General features: G+C 42.1%; 1 protein-coding gene across 6 annotated transcripts in view; it reads right to left on the bottom strand.

The window, feature by feature from the left end:
* The window catches only part of LOC126281932 (neurobeachin), a 2,071,601-nt gene that overhangs the window by 1,744,072 nt on the left and 304,725 nt on the right, over window positions 1–22,804 (bottom strand). For 4 of the 6 annotated variants that reach the window (XM_049981275.1, XM_049981274.1, XM_049981273.1 and 1 more), the window contains exon 1: window positions 5,914–6,185. The exons of 1 other annotated variant lie outside the window; for it this stretch is intronic. In XM_049981275.1, the coding sequence (XP_049837232.1) occupies window positions 5,914–6,042 (129 nt within the window). In that variant the 5' untranslated portion in view covers window positions 6,043–6,185. Of the gene's footprint in view, window positions 1–5,913; window positions 6,187–22,804 lie in introns of those variants that run through there. One more of the 6 variants, XM_049981272.1, reaches the window with a different exon arrangement.

A 22,804-nucleotide genomic window follows, 5' to 3' on the forward strand; every position in this document is an offset into this window, starting at 1 on the left:
AAAAGAAAGACTGTGATATGTTCCCTTTGATAGTTACAACTGAAAAGTGGCTAACTATCTGAAAGCAAAAAATTATTCAGGTCTTATAATAGATGGAGAAACAAAAAGCCCTCACTGCACGTTAAGTTCGAACACAAATACAAGAAAAAAATTATGAAAAACAGTATATTTTTCCCTTTCAAAAGAAAATGTTTCACAGTTAAAATAATTTTAATGAGAATTATTTCATCTACTTATCTTATTAATTACGAGCAATATAGGCTTTGGGTTTGTCCGCGTATCGTGTATCGTAAAATTCGTATAATTTTTTGCTTGCGGATATTTGGTTTCTCTTGTGGACGAAAATTAGTAAGGAAAGTATCCAAGTCGCCATTGAACAGTCGCAGTGTGTCACGAAAACAAAGAGAACAATTACACAACGTTTACGTACAAACGAAACCATAAAATCCATGACTGTAACACGAGACAGCTCGACGAGAATAGGTTAACTTGCGCTCTCAGCATGCGACGCCAACACCCCCCCCCCCCCCCAACCACCACCGGCAGCGCCACAGGGAACGTCAAAACTTACTTCGAGAGAATCATTTGACGTAGACGTCATTGTCTTTCCAATCCGTTGTCGAGATGGGAGAACGCTGCCACTAGAATAGCACTGAGGAATAGTTCGACGTCCCGGTTCGTGATGTACTGTGAATCGACGTTTACTCGGAAAGGCTGTTTGCGGGACCGCCCGTCAAACTGCTGCTCGTACAAACGTCCGCACTCTCCCAGTTTGTGCGGCGCTACCTGCCACTGGTGCCGGCAGACAATGACGTGGCATTCCTCAGGGGTGACCAACGCTGCGACCCACCGCGCTCGTAGCGTGTGTGGGGAGAGATCGGAGCGATGAACGGCCGGGAGCTTCACAGCAATGCTCAGTGAACTGCAGTGGCAGCCCTTGTCTTGTGTGCATAACGGTGCGGTTTACCGTTGAAATTCCGAGAGTGTAGGTTCCTAGAAGAGCCATCCACACAGCTCGCTTCCTCCTGTGTACAACTGGGGAGCAGACTGTTACGGCACGAATATGGATTACAGACATGCGAATTCTCGCCGAGGCTTGGCGACAATAGTTCTTCCCATGCACCACGAGAAGGACGAAACCACACTAGTACAGTCTAGCGCATGCCTTATAAGTGCTTGCGGAACAGGGCTTAATGTCGATCGAAATACAGAAACAGTACACGTGCATTATGTCACAAGGTAATTACATTTTTTTTTCGCTGCTCCGGCACCAGTGGATAGTGAGGGATCAACGCGACGTGATGGGGAGCGTGGGACGAGGTACTGTGTGTGTGTGTGTGTGTGTGTGTGTGTGTGTTATTTCCAAGATCACCACGAGTTGCGAACAAGGGAGACATACACTCCTCCCCCCCCCCCCCCTCTTCCTCCTCCAGATGATTTTACTGGCCCATTTGTATTAACTTCCGGAGAATGAAATAGCACTGAAAACCAAGAGACTCAAGAGACTTGCAAGTGGCCACGATTCTATAATTTTGCAGTATATGTTTGGCACGTGATACTCTCCGGTCGTTTGTCTGAGTGCTTGCACACGTGAAAGAAGTTGTGGTGCGACCGGCTGCAGGAAACGTACAGTAGCAGCCTCAGGCAGTCGACTATTCGCAAGCTGACCACAGCTGCTGTCAGCTGTACATCAGAAAGGGTTCGTCAGGCCACGAGCAGCATCGGAAAAACCGCACGACACTGACAAGGGAACCTCCCCATCGCGCCCTCCTCAGATTTAGTTATAAGCTGGCACAGTGGATAGGCCTTGAAAAACTGAACACAGATCGATCGAGAAGAGAAGACATAAAGAAGTTGTGTGGAACTATGAAATAATAGGCAAAATATACAAACTGAGTAGTCCACGGGCAAGATATGCAACATCGAGGATAGTCTGAGATCAACACTAGCAGCTGCGGAACGAGAGGTCATTGGTTCTAGTCTTTCCTCGAGTGAAAATTTTACTTTCTGTATTTTTGCAAAGTTATGAACTGTACGTTCGACCATTGACGTCTCTGTTCACTGTAATAAGTTTAGTGTCTGTGTTTTGCGACCGCACCGCAAAACCGTGCGATTAATAGACGAAAGGACGCGCCTCTCCAATGGGAACCGAAAACATCTGATCGCAAGGTCATAGGTCAACCGATTCCTCCCCAGGAAAACACGTCTGATATATTCTATACGACACTGGTGACCGCATGTGCCTCACATGACAGGAATATGTTGTCGACCCACTTAACTTATACACTTGGCGAATGGGTAAAAAGATTCTTCTAGCTTGCCCGATTTAGGTTCTCTTGTGGATGTGATAATCACTCCCAAAAAAGTGATGAAAACATAAGAGATAGACACATAAACTGAAAATAAAAAAATTAAACTTTTTACACGAGGGAAGACCTCTCGTTCAGCAGTTGCTCACGCTAACCACGGGACCACGGCGCTCCTGACCTCAGAGTGTCCTTGATGTTGCCTATCTTGCGCATCAACTACTCAGTTTGTATATTTAGCTTATTTTTTCATAGTTCCAGACAACTTCTTCATGTTTTCTTTCTCGATTGATCTGTCTTCAGTTTTTCAAGGCCTATCCACTGTGCCAACTTATAACTAAATCTGACGGGGGTGCGATGGGGAGGTTCCCTTGTGAGTAAGGTAAGAAGCCTGCACAAAGAAAAAGCAGCCAACACGAAGACTTATTTTCCTCGACGTCGGCAGAATCGACTGAAAGACAACGGCATTCACCCCTCAATGGTTTACAAACTTGTCTTCACAATCGTACTGTTAAGTGAAATATTCGTAATGGTGAGGGCGCAATTCGATTTTATTTAGTCTAAATTGTGACGCTAACAAAATTGTGAGAGAGTTTTGTAATTACAGTACTTAAATCCACTGCTTAAACCATGACAGTCTTGTCGGGCTTCTATCCCGCTGCCTACATTGCAATTTCTCGACGTTTCACCAGAAAATGCTGAGAGTGACACTAATCGAAACGTTGCGGAAGTGATTAATGCAGCTACCGGGGTGGGGGTCAGACAAGATTTCGTCAGCAGTATATGCCGGAAAAGTCTACATCAGTAAGCAGCTGACTCGTTCGGAAGCAGCGCCAATCGAAAACTTTAACTTCGGCTCTGCTGTCCTTGACCGTCTCTCGAGTTTTGCCGCTGGCCTCTGCCGCTGCCGAACCCGCGAGCCCAGTGGGGCGTTTTATAAGGCGACCACACACGCTTGGCAAGCATTGATCGAATTTCGACTATGCGTGCTTGTGCACAAAGTCAGATAGAAACTTTCTAAAGCCAAGAGTGCATATATATTTCTGCATTTACAACAACCGGTTTCTACAGAGTAACAAAACCTTATACGCTGTCTAAGGAGGATCTTCAATTATTAGAGCGTATTGAGCTTACGTAAACAAATGTTCTCCTGTGCATTTTGTTGTGTACTGTGATTTTTACGACGTAAAAATTATCTTGTATGTGGTAGAGACAGCGGTCTGAACTAAAAACATGGAGAACAAGCTGGAGGCCTTTGAATTGTGGCTTTGTGGGCGGGTTCTGATAATACCTTGGACCCAGAGAGTGACGAACGTAGAAGTTTTGAGAAAAATGAACAGTACTCCTAAATTAACCTACATAGAGAAATGCCGGAAGTTGCATCTAGGACATATGCGGAATACAGAGAGATACGATTTGCTACAAAAAATACTTCAAAGGAAAAGAGATCCTGGAGGAAGACGAATATCTGGGTTTGACAACCTTAGCTGCTGGTACAATATATCTTCAACAGAACTATTCCGTGTTGCTACCAACAAGAGAAGAATAGCCATCATGGTCGCGAACATCTGAACCGGGTGTGAACCGAAAGCAGAACAACAATTATCTACGAGCGCTACATATATGGACATTATTTTAAATGTTTTATTTACGGCAAACCTTTCTATAATGTGCCGCATTTCATCCACTAAGACGTCAACTTGGCGTTAAGTTCTAACTCAAAATGAACACGTTCGATAGCAAAATTTGTTGTAGATCTGAAGATGGCAGCAACGTCTGTCGAAACCTGTTGTTGTAAATGAAGAAATATTAACGCGATCTAGCCTCGAGAACGTTTTTATTGACAAGTAAAACAGACCGTTCGTTCTGATTTATCCATAGGGAAAAATTCTACCAAGAAAGGCTTGTGCAGGTGTTCGTCAGTGGTTTGATTTTATTTTTATTTGGTCCTGTTAGAAGTTTGTACGGTAGTGTACACCAAGTCAAAAAAAGGAAGAAAAACAATACTACTACCGTGAAACAGTTTCTACAGCGTGTCTACCGCGAATAATTAATATGGGAATATTTTCGTTTCCTTAACCATTCTCTACTTTACGTATCACGTTCTCTCTCTCTCTTTTATTTTTAGTTTTTAGTAACAAGGATGTCAAAGATTGTGGATCGTCGTCTGAGCGCGACAATTTCTGCAAATTAAAATGTTTGTAAAAACATGGTTGAACCGTGTGGAGGAGCGAAGAATTTGTGCACGCTTACATAACTACGTAGACTTCCGTGGCCAGTGTCATGATGATTAACATTCCTGTAGGTGGTGTTGCGCGTCATTGCACAACACACTTAACAACATAGCATTTGTAGACATAGAGAGAGCTTTTGACGATGTTGACTGGAATACTCTATTTCAAATTCTGAAGGCGGCAGGGAAAGATACAGGAAACCAACTGCTATTTATAATTTGCAATTTGTACAAAAACCGGAAGGCAGTTATAGCAATCGAGGGGTATAAAAGGGATGCAGTGGTTGGGAAGGGAGTGGAACACTGTTCCCGCTTATTCCCGGTGTTACTCAATGTGTGCATTGAACAAGAAGTAAAGAAAACCAAAGAAAAATTTGAAGTAGGAATTAAAATCCAGGGAGAAGAAATAAAAACTTTGAGGTTTGCTGACGACATTGTAATTCTGTCAGAAACAGCAAAGGACCCGCAAGAGCAGATGAACGGAATGTATAGTGAATTGAAAGGAGGATATAAGATGAACATCAACAAAAGCAAAACGAGGGTAATGGAATGTAGTCTAATCAAATCAGGTGATGCTGAGGGAATTAGATTAGGAAATGAGACACTTTAAGTAGTAGATGACTTTTGTTACTTGGGCAGCAAAATAACTGATGATGGTCGAAGTAGAGAGGATATAAACGGTACACTGGCGATGGCATGGAAAGCGTTTTTGAAGAAGAGAAAGTTGTTAACATCGAGAATGGATTTATCAGGAAGGCTTTTCTGAAAGTATTTGAATGGAGTGTAGCCATACAAGTATGTCAAACATGGGCGATAAATAGTTTAGACAAGGAGAGAATACAAGCTTTTGGAATGTGGTGCTACAGAATAATGCTGAAAATTAGACGGGGGGAGCATGAAACTAATGAAGTACCGAATTGGGGAGAAGAGGAGTTTGTGACAGAACTTGGCTAGAAGAAGGGGATCACTAATTTAGTATTGAAAGGCAGCGTGGAGGGTAAAAATCGTAGGGGGAGACCACGAGATGAATACACTCAGCAGACTGAGAAGGATGTAGGTTGCAGTAGGCAGTGGGAGATGATGAAGCTTGCACAGGATAGAGTAGCAAGAACTGCATCAAATCAGTCTTTGGACTGGAGACAACAACAAGAACAACGAAGAAGTGTAAAACAGCAGCGTTTCGACCGTATTGCAACGGCCTTCCTCAAGGCAAGATCGATGTAATACGGTCGACCAATTGTTCGTATAGTTTATAAATGAGTCTCTTATACAATGACGCAGTAGAACTCCCAGAAGAATTTTAAGCATCACTGTGCAACCACGCAGTTAGGTGTGTGTGTGTCGCAGCGGCGCCTCTGCCCAGCCTCGGCTCACCTGTTCCCCGACGATCTGGCAGATACCGGCCGGCGGGGCTCCACCTGCCGCCAGCGCCAGCAAGCGTGCGCACGCACTGCCTGCGTTGTTCCCGCCACATTCCTCGCTGTCGCCGGTCGCAATTCCCATCTCAGCGCATTCACCACCCGTCGCACACGATCAAACACAACACAACACACGCGCACTTCCTTCTTGCACTATACACGCGGCGGACACCAGCACCCCGCTGGGACACCTTCACAAATTGATGAAACTTGGCGAGCCGAGGAATCGCACGCTACTCACCGCCCGCCATGACACTTATCTCTATCTCGACCGATAAGCGTTGGGCAATCGGTGAACGACTGAGTTTCCCATTCCAGTCTGTTCTCGAGAACCGGCCTCGGTTCGCATGGTCTTAGTTCTCGGAGGAGTATTCGTTTCCTTTGAGCAAAACGAGACCAAATTTCTCAGACTTTTTTCCATTTTGTGCCATGTTTCCTGTCAACGCCACTGCTACGCTCACTCTTTACAGAAGTACAACGCTACATTGTAAGTACTAAAATCATGCAATCTATTATGCTCGCAAAACACGCACTAAGAATTACTTTACGAAATATCCGATCGAACTTCACAATAGATTATAAAAAAAATTCAAGAAAGTAAAATATTTTGGAAACGTGTGCTTGTCAAAATAATGAAACTGTTAATGGGCTACTGGCATAGAAAGCGGCAGCAACTTTTATCGGTGCCTCCTCCCCCCCCCCCCCCCCCAAAAGAAACCAGGTAAATACCACCGAACGAACAAAGTGTTTGGACAGGCTTCTCTACCAGCATGAAGGCCACTCAAGCGGTCGGCACCAATGGTCTTACGGTAGCGTCATTAGCTGATGTTACAACGGTCGCGAGTTCAATCCCCATTCAAACCGAATTTTTTTTTATTTTATTAAAATATAGTTTCAACCAATGTTGTGCATCAAATCGATTATTTGTTTGTCTGCGAAAACAATTTGTAATAAAAATAAGGAATAGTGATGAGTAATTTCGCCACAACGCGCAGATTCAAATGGATGTACGATTCGTGTATATTTCTGCATACGTCAAGAATTATCCTTAGTTAACTAAAAAAAAACAGGCAATTTGCAATAATTTCAATAGGACATAGGTAAAAAAAAAAGACTCCTTACAGTTCATATGCCTTATTGACAAAGAAAAAAATCCGTCTATCTTTCACAGAACATTAGTTTCTAATCTAGTAGGCTTTCATGCTATTTCAGCATTACAGTGTCTAGGTAGCACATGGATAGTACTCATCCTTCTTTTAACTGCATAAACGAACGCAACTGGAGAACTTCCAATGAGGATGTGGTGTTACGATCGTTAGATTCCAGGACGTGTATTCGATTCTATTTCGTTCTGGAGAACGGAATACAGTACCTAGCTTCTTAAAGTTCACTTTTTTACCCATTTTTACTCCATACGCTTACACAGATAGAATGGGACAGACAGTCGTTAATAGAGTATTTATACGAACTACGCCCCGCTATCTTTTCTCGAGAATCCACAGTTCATAAACATAGTTTCAAGCATTTCAAAAAGAATCTGTGATCAACATCGTCACTGTTTACATATTTGTGTGTTTCTCAAACAAATTACTTTTTCGAAGGACGTATTTCGGCTTTGGGATTCTATTTTTAACATCCATTAGACTTGTACAATTTTGGTAAACGTTTTTGGAATACAGTGATCAATAGATAATTATATTTTAACTAAAGTTCAGTCTTGATCACAACACAAATATCTCGCCAAACAGGTCGAAATTTTGCAGTAAGGTACGAAGAACATACGTCGGGTACCTAACGAACAAAGTCTGTATTCAGCCGTCATATGGCATTCAACAATCATGCTGAGGGGACAGTAGAGCAGAATCTACAAGTTCTTCATTATGCAAATAAAGGCTTACTTATGAATATCTTAGAAGAAATCGAGATATATGCTCATTTGAAAACCAAATCATCAATGTTGCTCAATGAACAATTACATTTTCACGAAAAATATTTTTACGATCTTTTTGATGAAATTTTACAATAAAAATCACCTACTCTTTTTTTATTTTATCCATACTGAATGAGAGGTCGTGGTTGTCAATTTCAATGTTAAAAAATATATCGGCTCAACCACTGGTTTATAGTGTAAAACACTAAGACTGACGCGTTTAGGAAGTCAAGCTTCCATCATCAGAATTATAAAAAGTAAAAGAACCTGTTAAAACTCGCTAAAATGCAACATGCACCAGGCACAATAAAATTTATAAAATTAAAACATAGTGGCTGCTTCCCTTGTTGCAGCCGTGTATTCCGAGGTGTATCTCCGCATAGACGTCAAAACATAAAAAAATTCTAAAATGGTGTCGCCTATGGTGTTCAACGTCTAACCACATGGCTCTCTTCTCTATCGTCGTAACCGCCCGTGCGTCTTCATTGGTACCACACTCCACGTAGCCAAACACGACAACAAACGCGAGTGAGCTCATGCGCAAGTAAACAAGGAAGTCACAGAGATGTCCATACAAACAGATGACTTATACATGTTCCTAGGACCGCAGAAAATGGTTTCCTGCCAATTGCTAAAAATGTAGTTACTGAAAGAAACCAGTGAAATGTTTGAAAAAGTTATTTGTATCACCAGTTAGCTGTTCATTCAGTGTGTTCTGATTATCCCCGCTATGTATCGTAATTTCCAGCTGTCCTAGTAGATCCAGCTTTTTGCCTTTGTCCTGTCTATGTAAAATAACGAGGTCCTGATCTATTCCCAACATGGGGTGTCCCGTTTCCCAAATATGCATGGCTACAGCTGACTTTTCGAAATTATTAAGCCGGAAAGCATCGCTATGTTCTTCGTAACGTACTTTAAAGGACTACCAGATTGGCCTACATAGCTTGCCTTGCACGTGTTACACTAAATTTTATAGACCCAGCTCTCCCATATTTATCTCTTTGCTGCTGTAAATTATTTCTTAGTTTAAATCGTAGCGTATTATTGATCCGATAAGCGGTATCAACTTTAGAAGGTTTGAAAATGTTAGCTACTTTTTGCGAAATATCACCGAAGTATGGTAATGTGACTCTCGTAATATTATTTGCGGTATTCTTCCTAGCATTCGCGCGCGCTGTTCCTGTCGTATTAATTTATTGACAACGCTTTGGTGATATCCGTTAGCTCTGGCTAGTTGTTACGCGATGTTCAGCTCAGTCAGTCTGTCTTCTTCATTCATAGGGACTCTAAAGGCTCTATCTATCGAAGATCTAAAAGCGGAAAGTTTCTGGCGATTAGAATGGCAGAAATTATTTTGTATCAACACATCAGTTGTGGTTGGTTTCCTAAATATTTTAAAAACATGCCTACCATTTTGTTTCCTAATACTTAAGTCGAGAAATTGCAGTTCACCATTTTTCTCTTCTTCTAGAGTGAATTTAATTTTACCGTGTAACTCGTTAAATTTATTTACCATTTCTGCAACTTCTTTTTCTTGTCCATCAATAAGTAGCAGCCTATCATCTACATAGCGTTTGTAATATACAATTTTATCCACGGGATGTTGCGGGTTAACGAGGAGTCTTTTTTTCCAAATGATTTATAAAAATATCTGCTATGGTTCCAGATATACTGGAACCCATAGCCAGTCCATCTTTTTGCAATAAAATTTATTGTTAAAAGAAAAATAATTATATTTCAGAACAAATTCTAACAGTTCGATGAATTCGACTATTTTTTGCTGAGACAGTGTTCTGTACTTAAGGAAATGTTTTAAAATATAAGATTAGTTATACCCATGGCAAAAGCTATGTATGACAAATATGCTATACAACATATAAAATTTTATTAAATTGACTTTGATTATTATTATATCGATGAGTTCTAAATATTTAATCAGCGGTCTCATCAGTTATTCAGACATACATAATGCGGAACGTACTCTTGGCTGCTACCCTACTGCTATAAAGAATGTTGCTATGAAAACTACAGTTAAAGTAAGACGATTCTGCAACATCCAACAAAGATGCAATTGTGATGTAGGCGACTCGGTATGTAACTGACACTGTAGTAGTATTAAGGTTGCCCATAGAGGGCACAGCTATTACACAACGTAGTTTACCGTTTTTATCTAAAATATAAATAAGTTTTACATATATTAACTATCTGTTAATCAGACATTTTAAATGAATCAATTTTATGTTATTAGTGTATTTCGTATTTTTGTACTTTGACGATAGGGTCATATTATGGACGCTGATTGGCAGTTGTGAAGTAGTGTGAGAGGAAGTTTATCTTCTATTTACACATGTATTCCCTGTCTCAATGTCTCGTCTCTCCGCCTGTCCAGTTTATCTGTCGGCACTGTTGTAGATTTGTTTTTGTACACCTTTATTGCAAAGTTCTGTCAGGCATCAGTCTACTTTCCCATTATAGACGCCATGTAGTTTCCTGAATCTGTGAAGATTACCATCAGCAAACACAATGCCTTGGAAACAGAGAAAACGTTCACTAATGGGGTCGCAAACAATGCAAGTAAAGCGAAAACTCTGCTCCAACCAACACAAACAAAGTGGAAGGTCAGCTCGTAAACACACCTGGCGGACAGGCGCGCTTTATGCATTACTCTCCTGGTGACAAGGACGGAGCTCTCGAACGTAAACACCATTACTGAAATGTTTCCCGTGAGGGCTATCACTTCCCCAAGTGGAAACGGCGTTGTATTTGAAGCACATTTACACGGCTGGTAGTATTCGTTAAATATTGCACAGACCACGTGCTTGTATTTTTATGTCGAAAGTCCCCGAAATTCACTCTGCGATTTGTAGCGGGGGTAAGTATTGAACTGGTCGCTGACCAAGATAGTAAACTGAAATTTCTCATAATTGGAGCTAAGAAGGAGCGATCTGTAACTGCTATGGAGAAGATTAATAACTAAGATTGGACTGAGTTCCAGATGCGACCTCGGCTATTAATTTTTCTCCAAGGTAATAAAATCGCACCAACATTTGTGTCACTGGACTACAGAGGTATTCTCTTCGCCTCTGGACATTCTGGCTACACGATTTAGGTGTGATCGGGAGAAAAACTGGTGACTGGCAGACCAAGCACTAATATCTACGTTAAAGGCTGCTGAACACTGGATGAAACGGATGATCATGAAAACTGTCCACAATGCATTTCAAGTAGCAACATTCACACAGGCCGCCAACGGAAAAGAACGGAACGCAACCGTGTCCAATGTTAACCTCTAGGTCAAGGTGGCTCATGAAGGAAGGCAGGCACAGTGTCGAAGTGCGTTGTCGGCTGTCAAGTCGCAGCGCTCGCTCAACTAAGAATAGCACATATCCTGGTTTTGTGTCTGCTACGTTTTCGTGACATCTTGTGAAGATCCCACGAGAGCCTGGATGTTTCACTGTAAAAATACGGAAACCAGCCACTTTTTAATGCGTTTTATTTACGCCAATATGCATTTCGGGTTTGCACCCATCTTCAGTTGGCAAATTACATGGATCTTCAGTTACTACAGTAGTACAATCTCGACAGCAGTTTGGACGCTGCAGCAGGCCTGTGCAAAAGCAACGATTCCAATCATTTACTTCAATTTCGCGAATTTAAAGTCACACACAGTTGTTCAGTTTACTTACATTCTCCTCTCCTTGTTTTTTCTTGCCTTTTCTTCTTTTTTGCAACAACACAAACACTTTTTATCGCGTATTTTACACAGGCGCACTGCGTTATCCGCCATGTTGTCGACTGACAGTTTTTGTTCACATACAAATGGTTTATCTATGGACACAGTTATATTTTTACGAAAGTTTTGAGGTACTAAGCCGGCCGCGGTGGTCTCGCGGTTCTAGGCGCGCAGTCTGGAACCGTGCGACTGCTACGGTCGCAGGTTCGAATCCTGCCTCGGGCATGGATGTGTGTGATGTCCTTAGGTTGTTAGGTTTAAGTAGTTCTAAGTTCTAGGGGACTAATGACCACAGCAGTTGAGTCCCATAGTGCTCAGAGCCATTTGAACCATTTTTTGAGGTTCTAAGATAAGCTACTGTTTTCTAAATATCGACTTGGCTGATGGAAGTTTTCTAAGTACGATGTATACAATTTTTTTGTAGTATTGAAGATAATAAACTAACATAACACATTTATACAAAGCAGTAATTCATACATTTAGAATATAACAAAGATAGAATTAAGATTTTAGAACATGTGTTTCCAAGGAGAATTCCACAAGGGAGACCAAATATCTGAAAGCGAAAACTGGTTTACGTTTCAGAATACCTGAAGAATGGAAAAGCCTTTACTGGGCACAAATAAAAACAAACAGACGAAACAATTTTCATTCCAAAATCTTTGTTAGCAGTGAGGAAGTTAAGTCTGTTGAAGGAGAAAAATGCAGCAGTTATCAGGTAATTAGAAAGAAATGAAACACAATGGACTAGGCAGAACAATACTAAGTGTAATTTTGTAAATATTTATTGATGGGTTTTATAGGCAGTTATTTTCTAGAGCAAATGGACGCTGGTGTTCTGAAATGTTTGGACGACACTTGCTTTTCTTGCACTTTCTGCAGTGTCGAAAATTTACGATACCGCCTTTCTCTATAACATCTGTTATGCTTTTTGCTTTGGGCATAAATGAACCCTGTCGTTGTTGCCTCCTTGATTCCAATCTCACTTTTAATCAAGGATAGTACTTCGTGGTCTCACATTCACCGTTCCGTACTGGGCTAAGTGAAATTACATGGTGATAACGTTCCGTCTAGTGGGAGCTCACCTTCATTTAATGGTGATATTACACTTAGTCCCGTTCCGTTGACATCCACCGTGAATTGGCTTTTATAGAATAGCCGTCCGGGTAGAAACCTCCACTGCCATGTAAGCATGGTAAGTGGGCGGGAGTATCGGACCAACAGTCTCTACAATGAACGACTCACGCGGCAGGTTAGACCAGTGTGTTTACACAGCTGCGACCGCAGGAAAGCCACACCGCTTTTTGTTCACGTACAGTACCTGTTCAAAATGAGCGTTGCTGACGGTAACACTGCCGAATGTAAAAATTACTGCTCTAATATGTTTTCTAAAGGCAAACAGGTAGAAGCTGATTACACTCATAGCGTAATTCCTGGTCTATATGGACCCTATGTAAGTAGTGAAGGTGTGCGCCAGTGGTGTAGCACAGCAGACGACGGATTTGCATGACGCCGGCAGTAAGCCGTCGTCCGTCCTAGCGAGCAACTACCCTGTACAGAATATTTACGAAAAAAAAAATCGTGAAAAATGGCGTTTATAGTATTTCAAATGTGTAGTGAGTGAACAAATAAAGTACGATAACTTCGGTGCTTGTTGGGTTCCAAACATCGCAGGTGGCCTAGTTTTGTACAGAGGGAATTTGCCAATTAGTTAAGAGATGTGATAAATAATTAAATCTAAATGATCATGATACAGAGAAGAAATACAGAGATTTAGTAACAAATCTGCTTTAACTACTGCATTATTTTATGTGTGAGTTCACGGAGGTTACTTTGCGCATACCCCTCTCTCGTATTCCAAACGTCTGCGCACCGTCTTGTCGTGGGAGTAGGTGAAACATTGCTCATGATCAGCGTTCCAAATGCATGTGTGCATTACACGAATAAGCATAACGCGAAAAGTGGCAGTTTGTGCCGCATCCGAATCAGAATCTGAATTTCCCGCTGTTCGCGAGCATTCGTCTCAATCAGTACGCTATCTGTGCGCGCCTGTCTGAGCTGACTCATACTCTCACAAGGGCTCCGCGCCTATTTGTCATCAATACCGATGTCGTCCAAGTTCATGGTACGTGAAGGACGTGGCCAGAAACGAAAGTGGCAGAACTCGGAGCTCCAGATGGTCACAAGTTTAGAAAAAAACGCGGGTCGGGCGAAGAAGCATGACGCGCTTACTTTAGCGTAGTTGCCAGGCAGCGGTTGGCGCAGCAGGAGGAGCACGAAACAGTAACCCCAAGGTCTTGGGATGGAGTCCTTATGAAGAAGCTTCTTTATTTTTTTTTCAATTCTTACGCTGCAAATAAACCGAAATAATGTTCACCAAATTGTACGTGATGTGATGAAACCGTATGAGCAGGAGAAAAAAGTTCTTCTAATTACAGGACAAACAAATCCACGACGAGATTTTTTTCATGATGAATAAGGATTGCCAACGTGCAGTACTTAAGTGATTCTCCCAAATACACTTGACTAGTCCAACCACACGACATCTATTTTTATCGCTACCAAAAGAATTCGATTAAGAACCTTCAAATCTACTCTTATCTTGTCGAAAAGAAAAAAAAGTCACATCCCTAATAGGCTGCATCGAAATACATTCCATTATACATCACTAACTAACCTCGCCAACATTTGGCGGAATGGTGCGTAACGCGTGGTTTGCTGCCAAACTGTGCAACGACAGAGAACATTTTATGATTGTTAACCATGTTTGTTTCTATGTAGGGACTTAAAACAACCGTGTAATTGTAAAAATGCGGTGTTTAATCCGTGTGCAAGATGCCGGGAAAATTTGCGCTGTCCCCATATTCACGATGAATATTACCGCAAGACGGGTATATCAACAACTGTAAAATAATAAAAGAATATAATTTTATATTCGAAGTTCTCGTGTAGGCCTTACACTCCCTTCCTGTGTATTTACTTGCAATCCCCTTCGCCTTCCCTTGTCATGCCATTAATTAAAAGATTAAGCAATACAATATACTGAGTATTATTTAGGTTTATTTGCAGCATAAAAGAAATCAAAACGTTCCCATGTAGATGCTCGATCCCGCGACCCTTGGAGTACCCTTCTGTAGTCTTTTCACTGCGCCGGCTGGTGCCTGGGAACTACGCTAAGTTCTGTCGTTCATTCCTTGCCCGACCAGCTCCAAAAATACTATTTTTGCTAAATGCTTGGCCATCCTGAGGCCCCGGGTCTATCACTTTCATTTCTCATCAATCCCTGCGTACATTATAAACTTGGACGAAATCGGTCTTGGCGAGCAGGCGTGGTGCCCTTGTAAGTCAACGATGTTTCTTGCTAAGATTTCTGCACGCTACGTCTGCGAGAGGTTCTGCCACGGAGCAAGTGCTTTCAGCACCAACGGAGAAATGTATCTGGTGGATGAACGTGGTTTTATTTGCCGCATGGGCATATATGAATCGATTTAAATTCATTTAAATGAATACAGTCAAACTGAATGAAATGAATGACACAGAATAGTATTAGTGAAAACCGTTCAGAAATGATGATCTTGTGTTGTAATTGATATTTCAGGATAGATTAAATATGTGCAGGGAAGTGAAGCTTGTTGTTGTTGTTGTCTTCAGTCCTGAGACTGGTTTGATGCAGCTCTCCATGCTACTCTATCCTGTGCAAGCTGCTTCATCTCCCAGTACCTACTGCAACCTACATCCTTCTGAATCTGCTTAGTGTACTCATCTCTCGGTCTCCCTCTACGATTTTTACCCTCCACGCTGCCCTCCAATGCTAAATTTGTGATCCCTTGATGCCTCAAAACATGTCCTACCAACCGATCCCTTCTTCTAGTCAAGTTGTGCCACAAACTTCTCTTCTCCCCAATCCTATTCAATACCTCCTCATTAGTTACGTGATCTATCCACCTTATCTTCAGTATTCTTCTGTAGCACCACATTTCGAAAGCTTCTATTCTCTTCTTGTCCAAACTAGTTATCGTCCATGTTTCACTTCCATACATGGCTACACTCCAAACAAATACTTTCAGAAACGACTTCCTAATACATAAATCTATATTCGATGTTAACAAATTTCTCTTCTTCAGAAACGCTTTCCTTGCCATTGCCAGTCTACATTTTATATCCTCTCTACTTCGACCATCATCAGTTATTTTACTTCCTAAATAGCAAAACTCCTTTACTACTTGAAGTGTCTCATTTCCTAATCTAATTCCCTCAGCATCACCCGATTTAATTTGACTACATTCCATTATCCTCGTTTTGCTTTTGTTAATGTTCATCTTATATCCTCCTTTCAAGACACTGTCCATTCCGTTCAACTGCTCTTCCAAGTCCTTTGCCGTCTCTGACAGAATTACAATGTCATCGGCGAACCTCAAAGTTTTTACTTCGTCTCCATGAATTTTAATACCTACTCCAAATTTTTCTTTTGTTTCCTTTACTGCTTGCTCAATATACAGATTGAATAACATCGGGGAGAGGCTACAACCCTGTCTCACTCCTTTCCCAACCACTGCTTCCCTTTCATGCCCCTCGACTCTTATGACTGCCATCTGGTTTCTGTACAAATTATAAATAGCCTTTCGCTCCCTGTATTTTACCCCTGCCACCTTTAGAATTTTAAAAAGAGTATTCCAGTCAACATTGTCAAAAGCTTTCTCTAAGTCTACAAATGCCAGAAACGTAGGTTTGCCTTTTCTTAATCTTTCTTCTAAGATAAGTCGTAAGGTCAGTATTGCCTCACGTGTTCCAACATTTCGACGGAATCCAAACTGATCCTCCCCAAGGTCTGCATCTACCAGTTTTTCCATTCGTCTGTAAAGAATTCGCGTTAGTATTTTGCAGCCGTGGCTTATTAAACTGATAATTCGGTAATTTTCACATCTGTCAGCACCTGCTTTCTTTGGGATTGGAATTATTATATTCTTCTTGAAGTCTGAGGGTATTTCGCCTGTCTCATACATCTTGGTCACCAGCTGGTAGAGTTTTGTCAGGACTGGTTGTCCCAAGGCCGTCAGCAGTTCCAATGGAATGTTGTCTACTCCGGGGGACTTGTTTCGACTCAGGTCTTTCAGTGCTCTGTCAAACTCTTCACGCAGTATCGTATCTCCCATTTCGTCTTCATCTACATCCTCTTCCATTTCCATAATATTGTCCTCAAGTACATCGCCCTTGTATAAACCTTCTATATACTCCTTCCACCTTTCTGCCTTCCCTTCTTTGCTTAGAACTGGGCTGCCATCTGAGCTCTTGATATTCATACACGTGGTTCTCTTCTCTCCAAAGGTCTCTTTAATTTTCCTGTAGGCAGTATCTATCTTACCCCTAGTGAGATAAGCTTCTACATCCTTACATTTGTCCTCTAGCCATCCCTGTTTAGCCATTTTGCACTTCCTGTCGATCTCATTTTTGAGACGTTTGTATTCCTTTTTGCCTGCTTCATTTACTGCATTTTTATATTTTCTCCTTTCATCAATTAATTTCAATATTTCTTCTGTTACCCAAGGATTTCTAGCAGCCCTCGTCTTTGTACCTACTTTATCCTCTGCTGCCTTCACTACTACATCCCTCAGAGCTACCCATTCTTCTTCTACTGTATTTCTTTCCCCTATTCCTGTCAATTGTTCCCTTATGCTCTCCCTGAAACTCTGTACAACCTCTGGTTCTTTCAGTTTATCCAGGTCCCATCTCCTTAATTTCCCACATTTTTGCAGTTTCTTCAGTTTTAATCTACAGGTCATAACCAATAGATTGTGGTCAGAGTCCACATCTGCCCCTGGAAATGTCTTACAACTTAAAACCTGGTTCCTAAATCTCTGTCTTACCATTATATAATCTATCTGATACCTTTCAGTATCGCCCTCTTATCGAAAGCACTCACCTTGACTGCAGGCCAAGCTCATGGTTTCGAGGTCACAGTGCTCTGAAGTAACACAACGTAAATATCGGCGTGAATGACAGTTTGAATCAGCCCTGGAAGCGTGCCCGGATAGCTGAATAAGTAAGACGACTACTCGCCGCGAGGAGAGAGCTGGGATCGATACCCGGACCAACACAAATTTTCATTTGATGCGGTATTTCTGGCACGCTGCAACATCAGCACACCAGAAAGATCACACTTAATTTTTATTGTCATCTCCCCCTCAGCTGCGTATATGATTAATTTCAAGTCATGACATCCTCCCTGATTTCAGTCCTGCTATTGAAAAACATTTCGTGAAGCCATATGTGTGTGTGTGTGTGTATGTGTGTGTGTGTGTGTGTGTGTGTGTGTGTGTGTGTGTGAATTGCTAAGGGACCAAACTGCTGAGGTTATCGGTCCCTAGACTTACACTCTACTTGAACTAACTTACGCTAAGGACAACATATACACACACCCATGCCCAATGCCCATGGGAGGACTCGAACCTCCAGCGGGAGGGGCGTGTGACGGTACGTCACATAAATATTGACATTTTCATCGGTTGTAAACCGTAATTAAGTATTTTATGAATATAATTAGTGTAAAAGATATAGTTAATGTTGTTGAAACAACTGATATGCAGCGATAATTAAAGAGTAGCATCATTATTTAACGTCTATGAAAATAAAAAACGATCAAAAGAGACGCCGAGGAGGAAGGACGTATGTTTGTGGTAGACACACTGTTTTCTTTCGCTATACAGAAGGCAGCCGTTGAGCGGCTACACATATTTTATGTACGTTATTCGTATTTATTGCTAAAATAAACTTGTTATTATTATTACAAAATGAATTTCTTTGTAATAGTTGTCACCTCAAATGCTCGCAGTGGCTAATTATTTACATAAGCATTTTTTCAGTAATTTGCGCTGCGAGAAGCTCATCTTCCGATGCAGCCTCTGGTCGTGCATTACTCGCCGAAGTATTAATTTATTTTTCAGTGTTAACAGTAACTGTAAATGCGAGTGATTTCGTTATAAAAACCTTTTTAAATTGCAACAGATAATTAAGTTACGTTAAAGTTCATGTGTTTAAACTATACAGATTCCATGAGTTCGGTAAGTTTTATCTTGGCCGTTCCACGGCAACAATCGAAATTCTCTCAAGCCTTGCTTTGCAATCAATAAATAGAAATTAACAAAATTACACTGAATTCAGTTAACGGCAACTATACTTTAGTCATCACGTTCAAAACCTAAAGTTGGTACATGAATAACTGAGGCCCCTTAAGAACCCGTTTCATATTTACTAATGCACGTAAGTAAAAGTGATAAGAAAAGACAATATCCCTGAGACAAAGAAGCATGCTGATAAATTAAAAACAAGAATATATAAAATACATATGTAATTTTTTTGTATATGACGTAACGAATGCCACCGACGTCACAGGCGGCTACTTCGCGCGGTGCCTTCTCTGTTACTCTAACTTACAGGTCAGGAGCATTTAGGCGACTACTACACCGTCATTAGTCGTCCTATTTTATTCTTAAGTCTTTGTCGATCGCGCTTCGGAGCTACAATTCCGCTCAGAAGGATTAAAAACGACATTTTATGGTTTCAGATCTGCTACAATTCATAACGTACAGTAGCAGTAAATGAACGACGTAACTGTAATCTGAGACAGTGTAAAAGAAATCAGTACTTATTAATGATTAACTTCGATCGGACACGAAACGTTCATCTTCGCCGCCGCAGGAAAAATTGCACATCTGTACTTACAGTCCAAATAAGGTGATATATTTACTGCCGGCCTGAGTGGCCAAGCGCTTCTAGGCGCTACAGTCCGGAACAGCGTGACCGCTACGGTCGCAGGTTCGAATCCTGCCTCGGGCATGGATATGTGTGATGTCCTTAGGTTAGTTAGGTTTAAGTAGTTCTAAGTTCCAGGGGACTGATGACCTCAGATGTTAAGTCCCATAGTGCTCAGAGCCATTTGAACCATTTGATATATTTACTGCTGTGCAACGTTATTCAAACCAGGCACATTAATTTGTGGTGTTAGAATATATTACGAAGGTCGTATAACTATTGTGTACATGAAAAATAGAATTATTCAGGGTAGTGGCAGTTAAAAGAATATTTTTACATTCTTGATGTAAACTATCTGACACCGCTACGAAATGCGGAACTGACCACTAAATGTCAGGAGTATAAAAGGATGCGGGTAGTATTGTGACGTCAGTTGAAAGGAACTAATAGCGGCATTGGTCGGTCAGGGGAGCTGAGAGGCAGCCAAGATGGGCTGGCAGTGGACGTAAGACGGGACACTTGAACCATCTGAAAGCTGCCCAAGTCGAGTGTTCGTGATGTGAAGCGGAAGCGCGAAGGAGCAAGCAAACGGCTAAATCGAGACCAAGCAGACCTCTTGTACTGATGGACAGGAGCCGTAGAGCAACGCGGAGAGTGGCGGTAAAGAAAGCTCACGATGTCATCGGGAGGCCTCATTTGTGAATTCCAAAGTTCTAGGAGCAGCCCAGCTGGCACAGTGAAAGTATGTAGCGGCTTAAAAGGAATGGGGTACAATGGCCCAGTCGCCCCTCGTAAGCGAACACATTTCTGTAGTCAAGGGTTTGAGGTGCTGGAAAAACAGACGCCACTGGAAACGAGTGACGTCTACGTCTACATCTACATACATACTCCGCGGAGGGCACCCTATGCCACACCTAGTCGCTTCGCTCTCCTGTTCCGCTCGGAGTCAGAGCGAAGGAAAACGACTCTCTATATGCCTCCGTATAAGCACTAATTTCTCGTGTCATATCTTCGTGGAACCTATGCGAAATGTATTTTGGCGGCAGTAGGATCGTTCTGCAGTCATCTTCAAATGCCGGTTCTCTAAAATTTCTCAGTAGTTTTCTTCGAAATTAACGTCCGCTTCCCTCCAGAGATACGAACTTGACCTCCCGAAGCATATCTGTAACACTTGGATGCTGATCGAAACTATCGGTAACAAATCTAGGAGCCCGCCCCTAAACTGCTTGGATGTCACCTTTTAATCCGACCTAGTGCGGATCCCAAACGCTTGAGCAGAACTCAAGAATAGGTCGCACTAGCGTCCAATATGCGGTCTCCCTTACTGGTGAACTACACGTTCTCTAAATTTCCCCAATAAACTGAAGTCGACCACTCACCTTCCCTACCACAATCCTCACACGCTCGTTCCATTTCATATCGCTTCTCAACGTTACACCCAGATATTTAAGCGACCTGAGCGTGACAACGAGAACACTACTAACGCTGTATCCGAACATTACGGGTTTCTTTTTCTTACTTCATTAACTTAAATTTTACTGCATTAAGAGCCATTCATCACACTAACTAGAAATTTTGTCTAGGTCATCTTGTATCAACCTACAGTCCCTTACCTTCGACACCTTACTGTACACCATAGCATCATCAGTTAACAACCGCAGATTACTGCCCACCCTGTCTCCCCAGATCGTTTATGTATACAGGGTGTTACAAAAAGGTACGGCCAAACTTTCAGGAAACATTCCTCACACACAAAGAAAGAAAATATGTTATGTGGACATGTGTCCGGAAACGCTTACTTTCCATATTATAGCTCATGTTATTAATTCTCTTCAAATCACATTAATCATGGAATGGAAACACACAGCAACAGAACGTACCAGCGTGACTTCAAACACATTGTTATAGGAAATGTTCAAAATGTCCTCCGTTAGCGAGGATGCATGCATCCACCCACTGTCGCATGGAATCCCTGATGTGGTGACGCAGCCCTGGAGAATGGCGTATTGTATCACAGCCGTCCACAATACGAGCACGAAGAGTCTCTACATTTGGTAACGGCGTTGCGTAGACAAGAGTTTTCAAATGCCCCCATAAATGAAAGTCAAGAGGGTTGAGGTCAGGAGAGCGTGGAGGCCATGGAATTGGTCCGCCTCTACCAATCCATCGGTCACCGAATCTGTTGTTGAGAAGCATACGAACACTTCGACTGAAATGTGCAGGAGCTCCATCGTGTATGAACCACATGTTGTGTCGTACTTGTAAAGGCACATGTTCTAGTAGCACAGGTCGAGTATCCCGTATGAAAGCATGATAACGTGCTCCATTGAGCGTAGGTGAAGAACAAACAAAAATGAGCTCTAACATCAAAATTAAGAGTTTCCGGTCACATGTCCACATAACATCTGTTCTTTATTTGTGTGTGACGAATGTTTCCTGAAGGTTTGGCCGTACCTTTTTGTAACACCCTGTACAGAAAAGAAAGACGGTCCTATCACACTTCCCTGGGGCACTCCTGATGTTATCCGTGTCTCCGATGAAAACTCGCCGTCGAGGACAACAAATATTGAGTTCTATTACTTACGATGTCTTCGAGCCATCGCATATCTGGGAGCGTATTCGATATGCTCGTACCTTCGTTAACAGTGATGAATCAAGCTGTACCCTTTGGCAAACCGAGGGAAGGGCTTGGGTTTGGCGAATGCCAACAATGCTGCTGGTGTTTTTCGTGATCAGTGTGTGGTCTGCGGGAGACACTAGATGCAGCAGGATATGAACACACATGGCAGCACTGTGTACTGCGCACAGTGGAGGAACACTTCGGAGACGATGACTGTAAGTACATGGCAATGGAACCTGTTGCAAAGCAACACCTTTGAGCAATGCACTGCGGACAACGAAATTCCTGAATGGAACTGGCCTGCACAGAGACCCAATGTGAAGAGAATCCAACACCTCTGGTATAAGTTAGAGAGTCGACTTCCTCTAAACATGACCACCTTCTCTGCAAGTCCAAGTATGTGTGTGTGTGTGTGTGTGTGTGTGTGTATTCCTAAGGGACCAAACTGCTGAGGTTATCGGTCCATACATTTACACACTACTTAAACTAACTTACGCTAAGGACAACACACACACCGATACCCGAGGGAGGGCTCGAACCTCCGGCGGGAGGGGGCGCGCGATTCATGACATGTCGCCTCTAACCGCACGGCCATTCCGCGCGGCTACCTTCTCTGGTTTCGGCTCTAGAGGAAGAATGCGTTCCCATTCCTCCGCAGACATTCAGGCACCTCCTTGAAAGTGTCGCGAGCGGAGCTGAAGCCATCACAAAGACAATGGGTGGAATACACAACCCATATTAATGCCGGCTGCTAACTGTCAGGATACTTTCCAGCAGACAACAGTGACTCAGTATCTTATTCTGCGATGTTGTTC

The sequence above is a fragment of the Schistocerca gregaria genome, chromosome 7 (assembly GCF_023897955.1).
Source record: "Schistocerca gregaria isolate iqSchGreg1 chromosome 7, iqSchGreg1.2, whole genome shotgun sequence".
Taxonomy (NCBI): domain Eukaryota; kingdom Metazoa; phylum Arthropoda; class Insecta; order Orthoptera; family Acrididae; genus Schistocerca; species Schistocerca gregaria.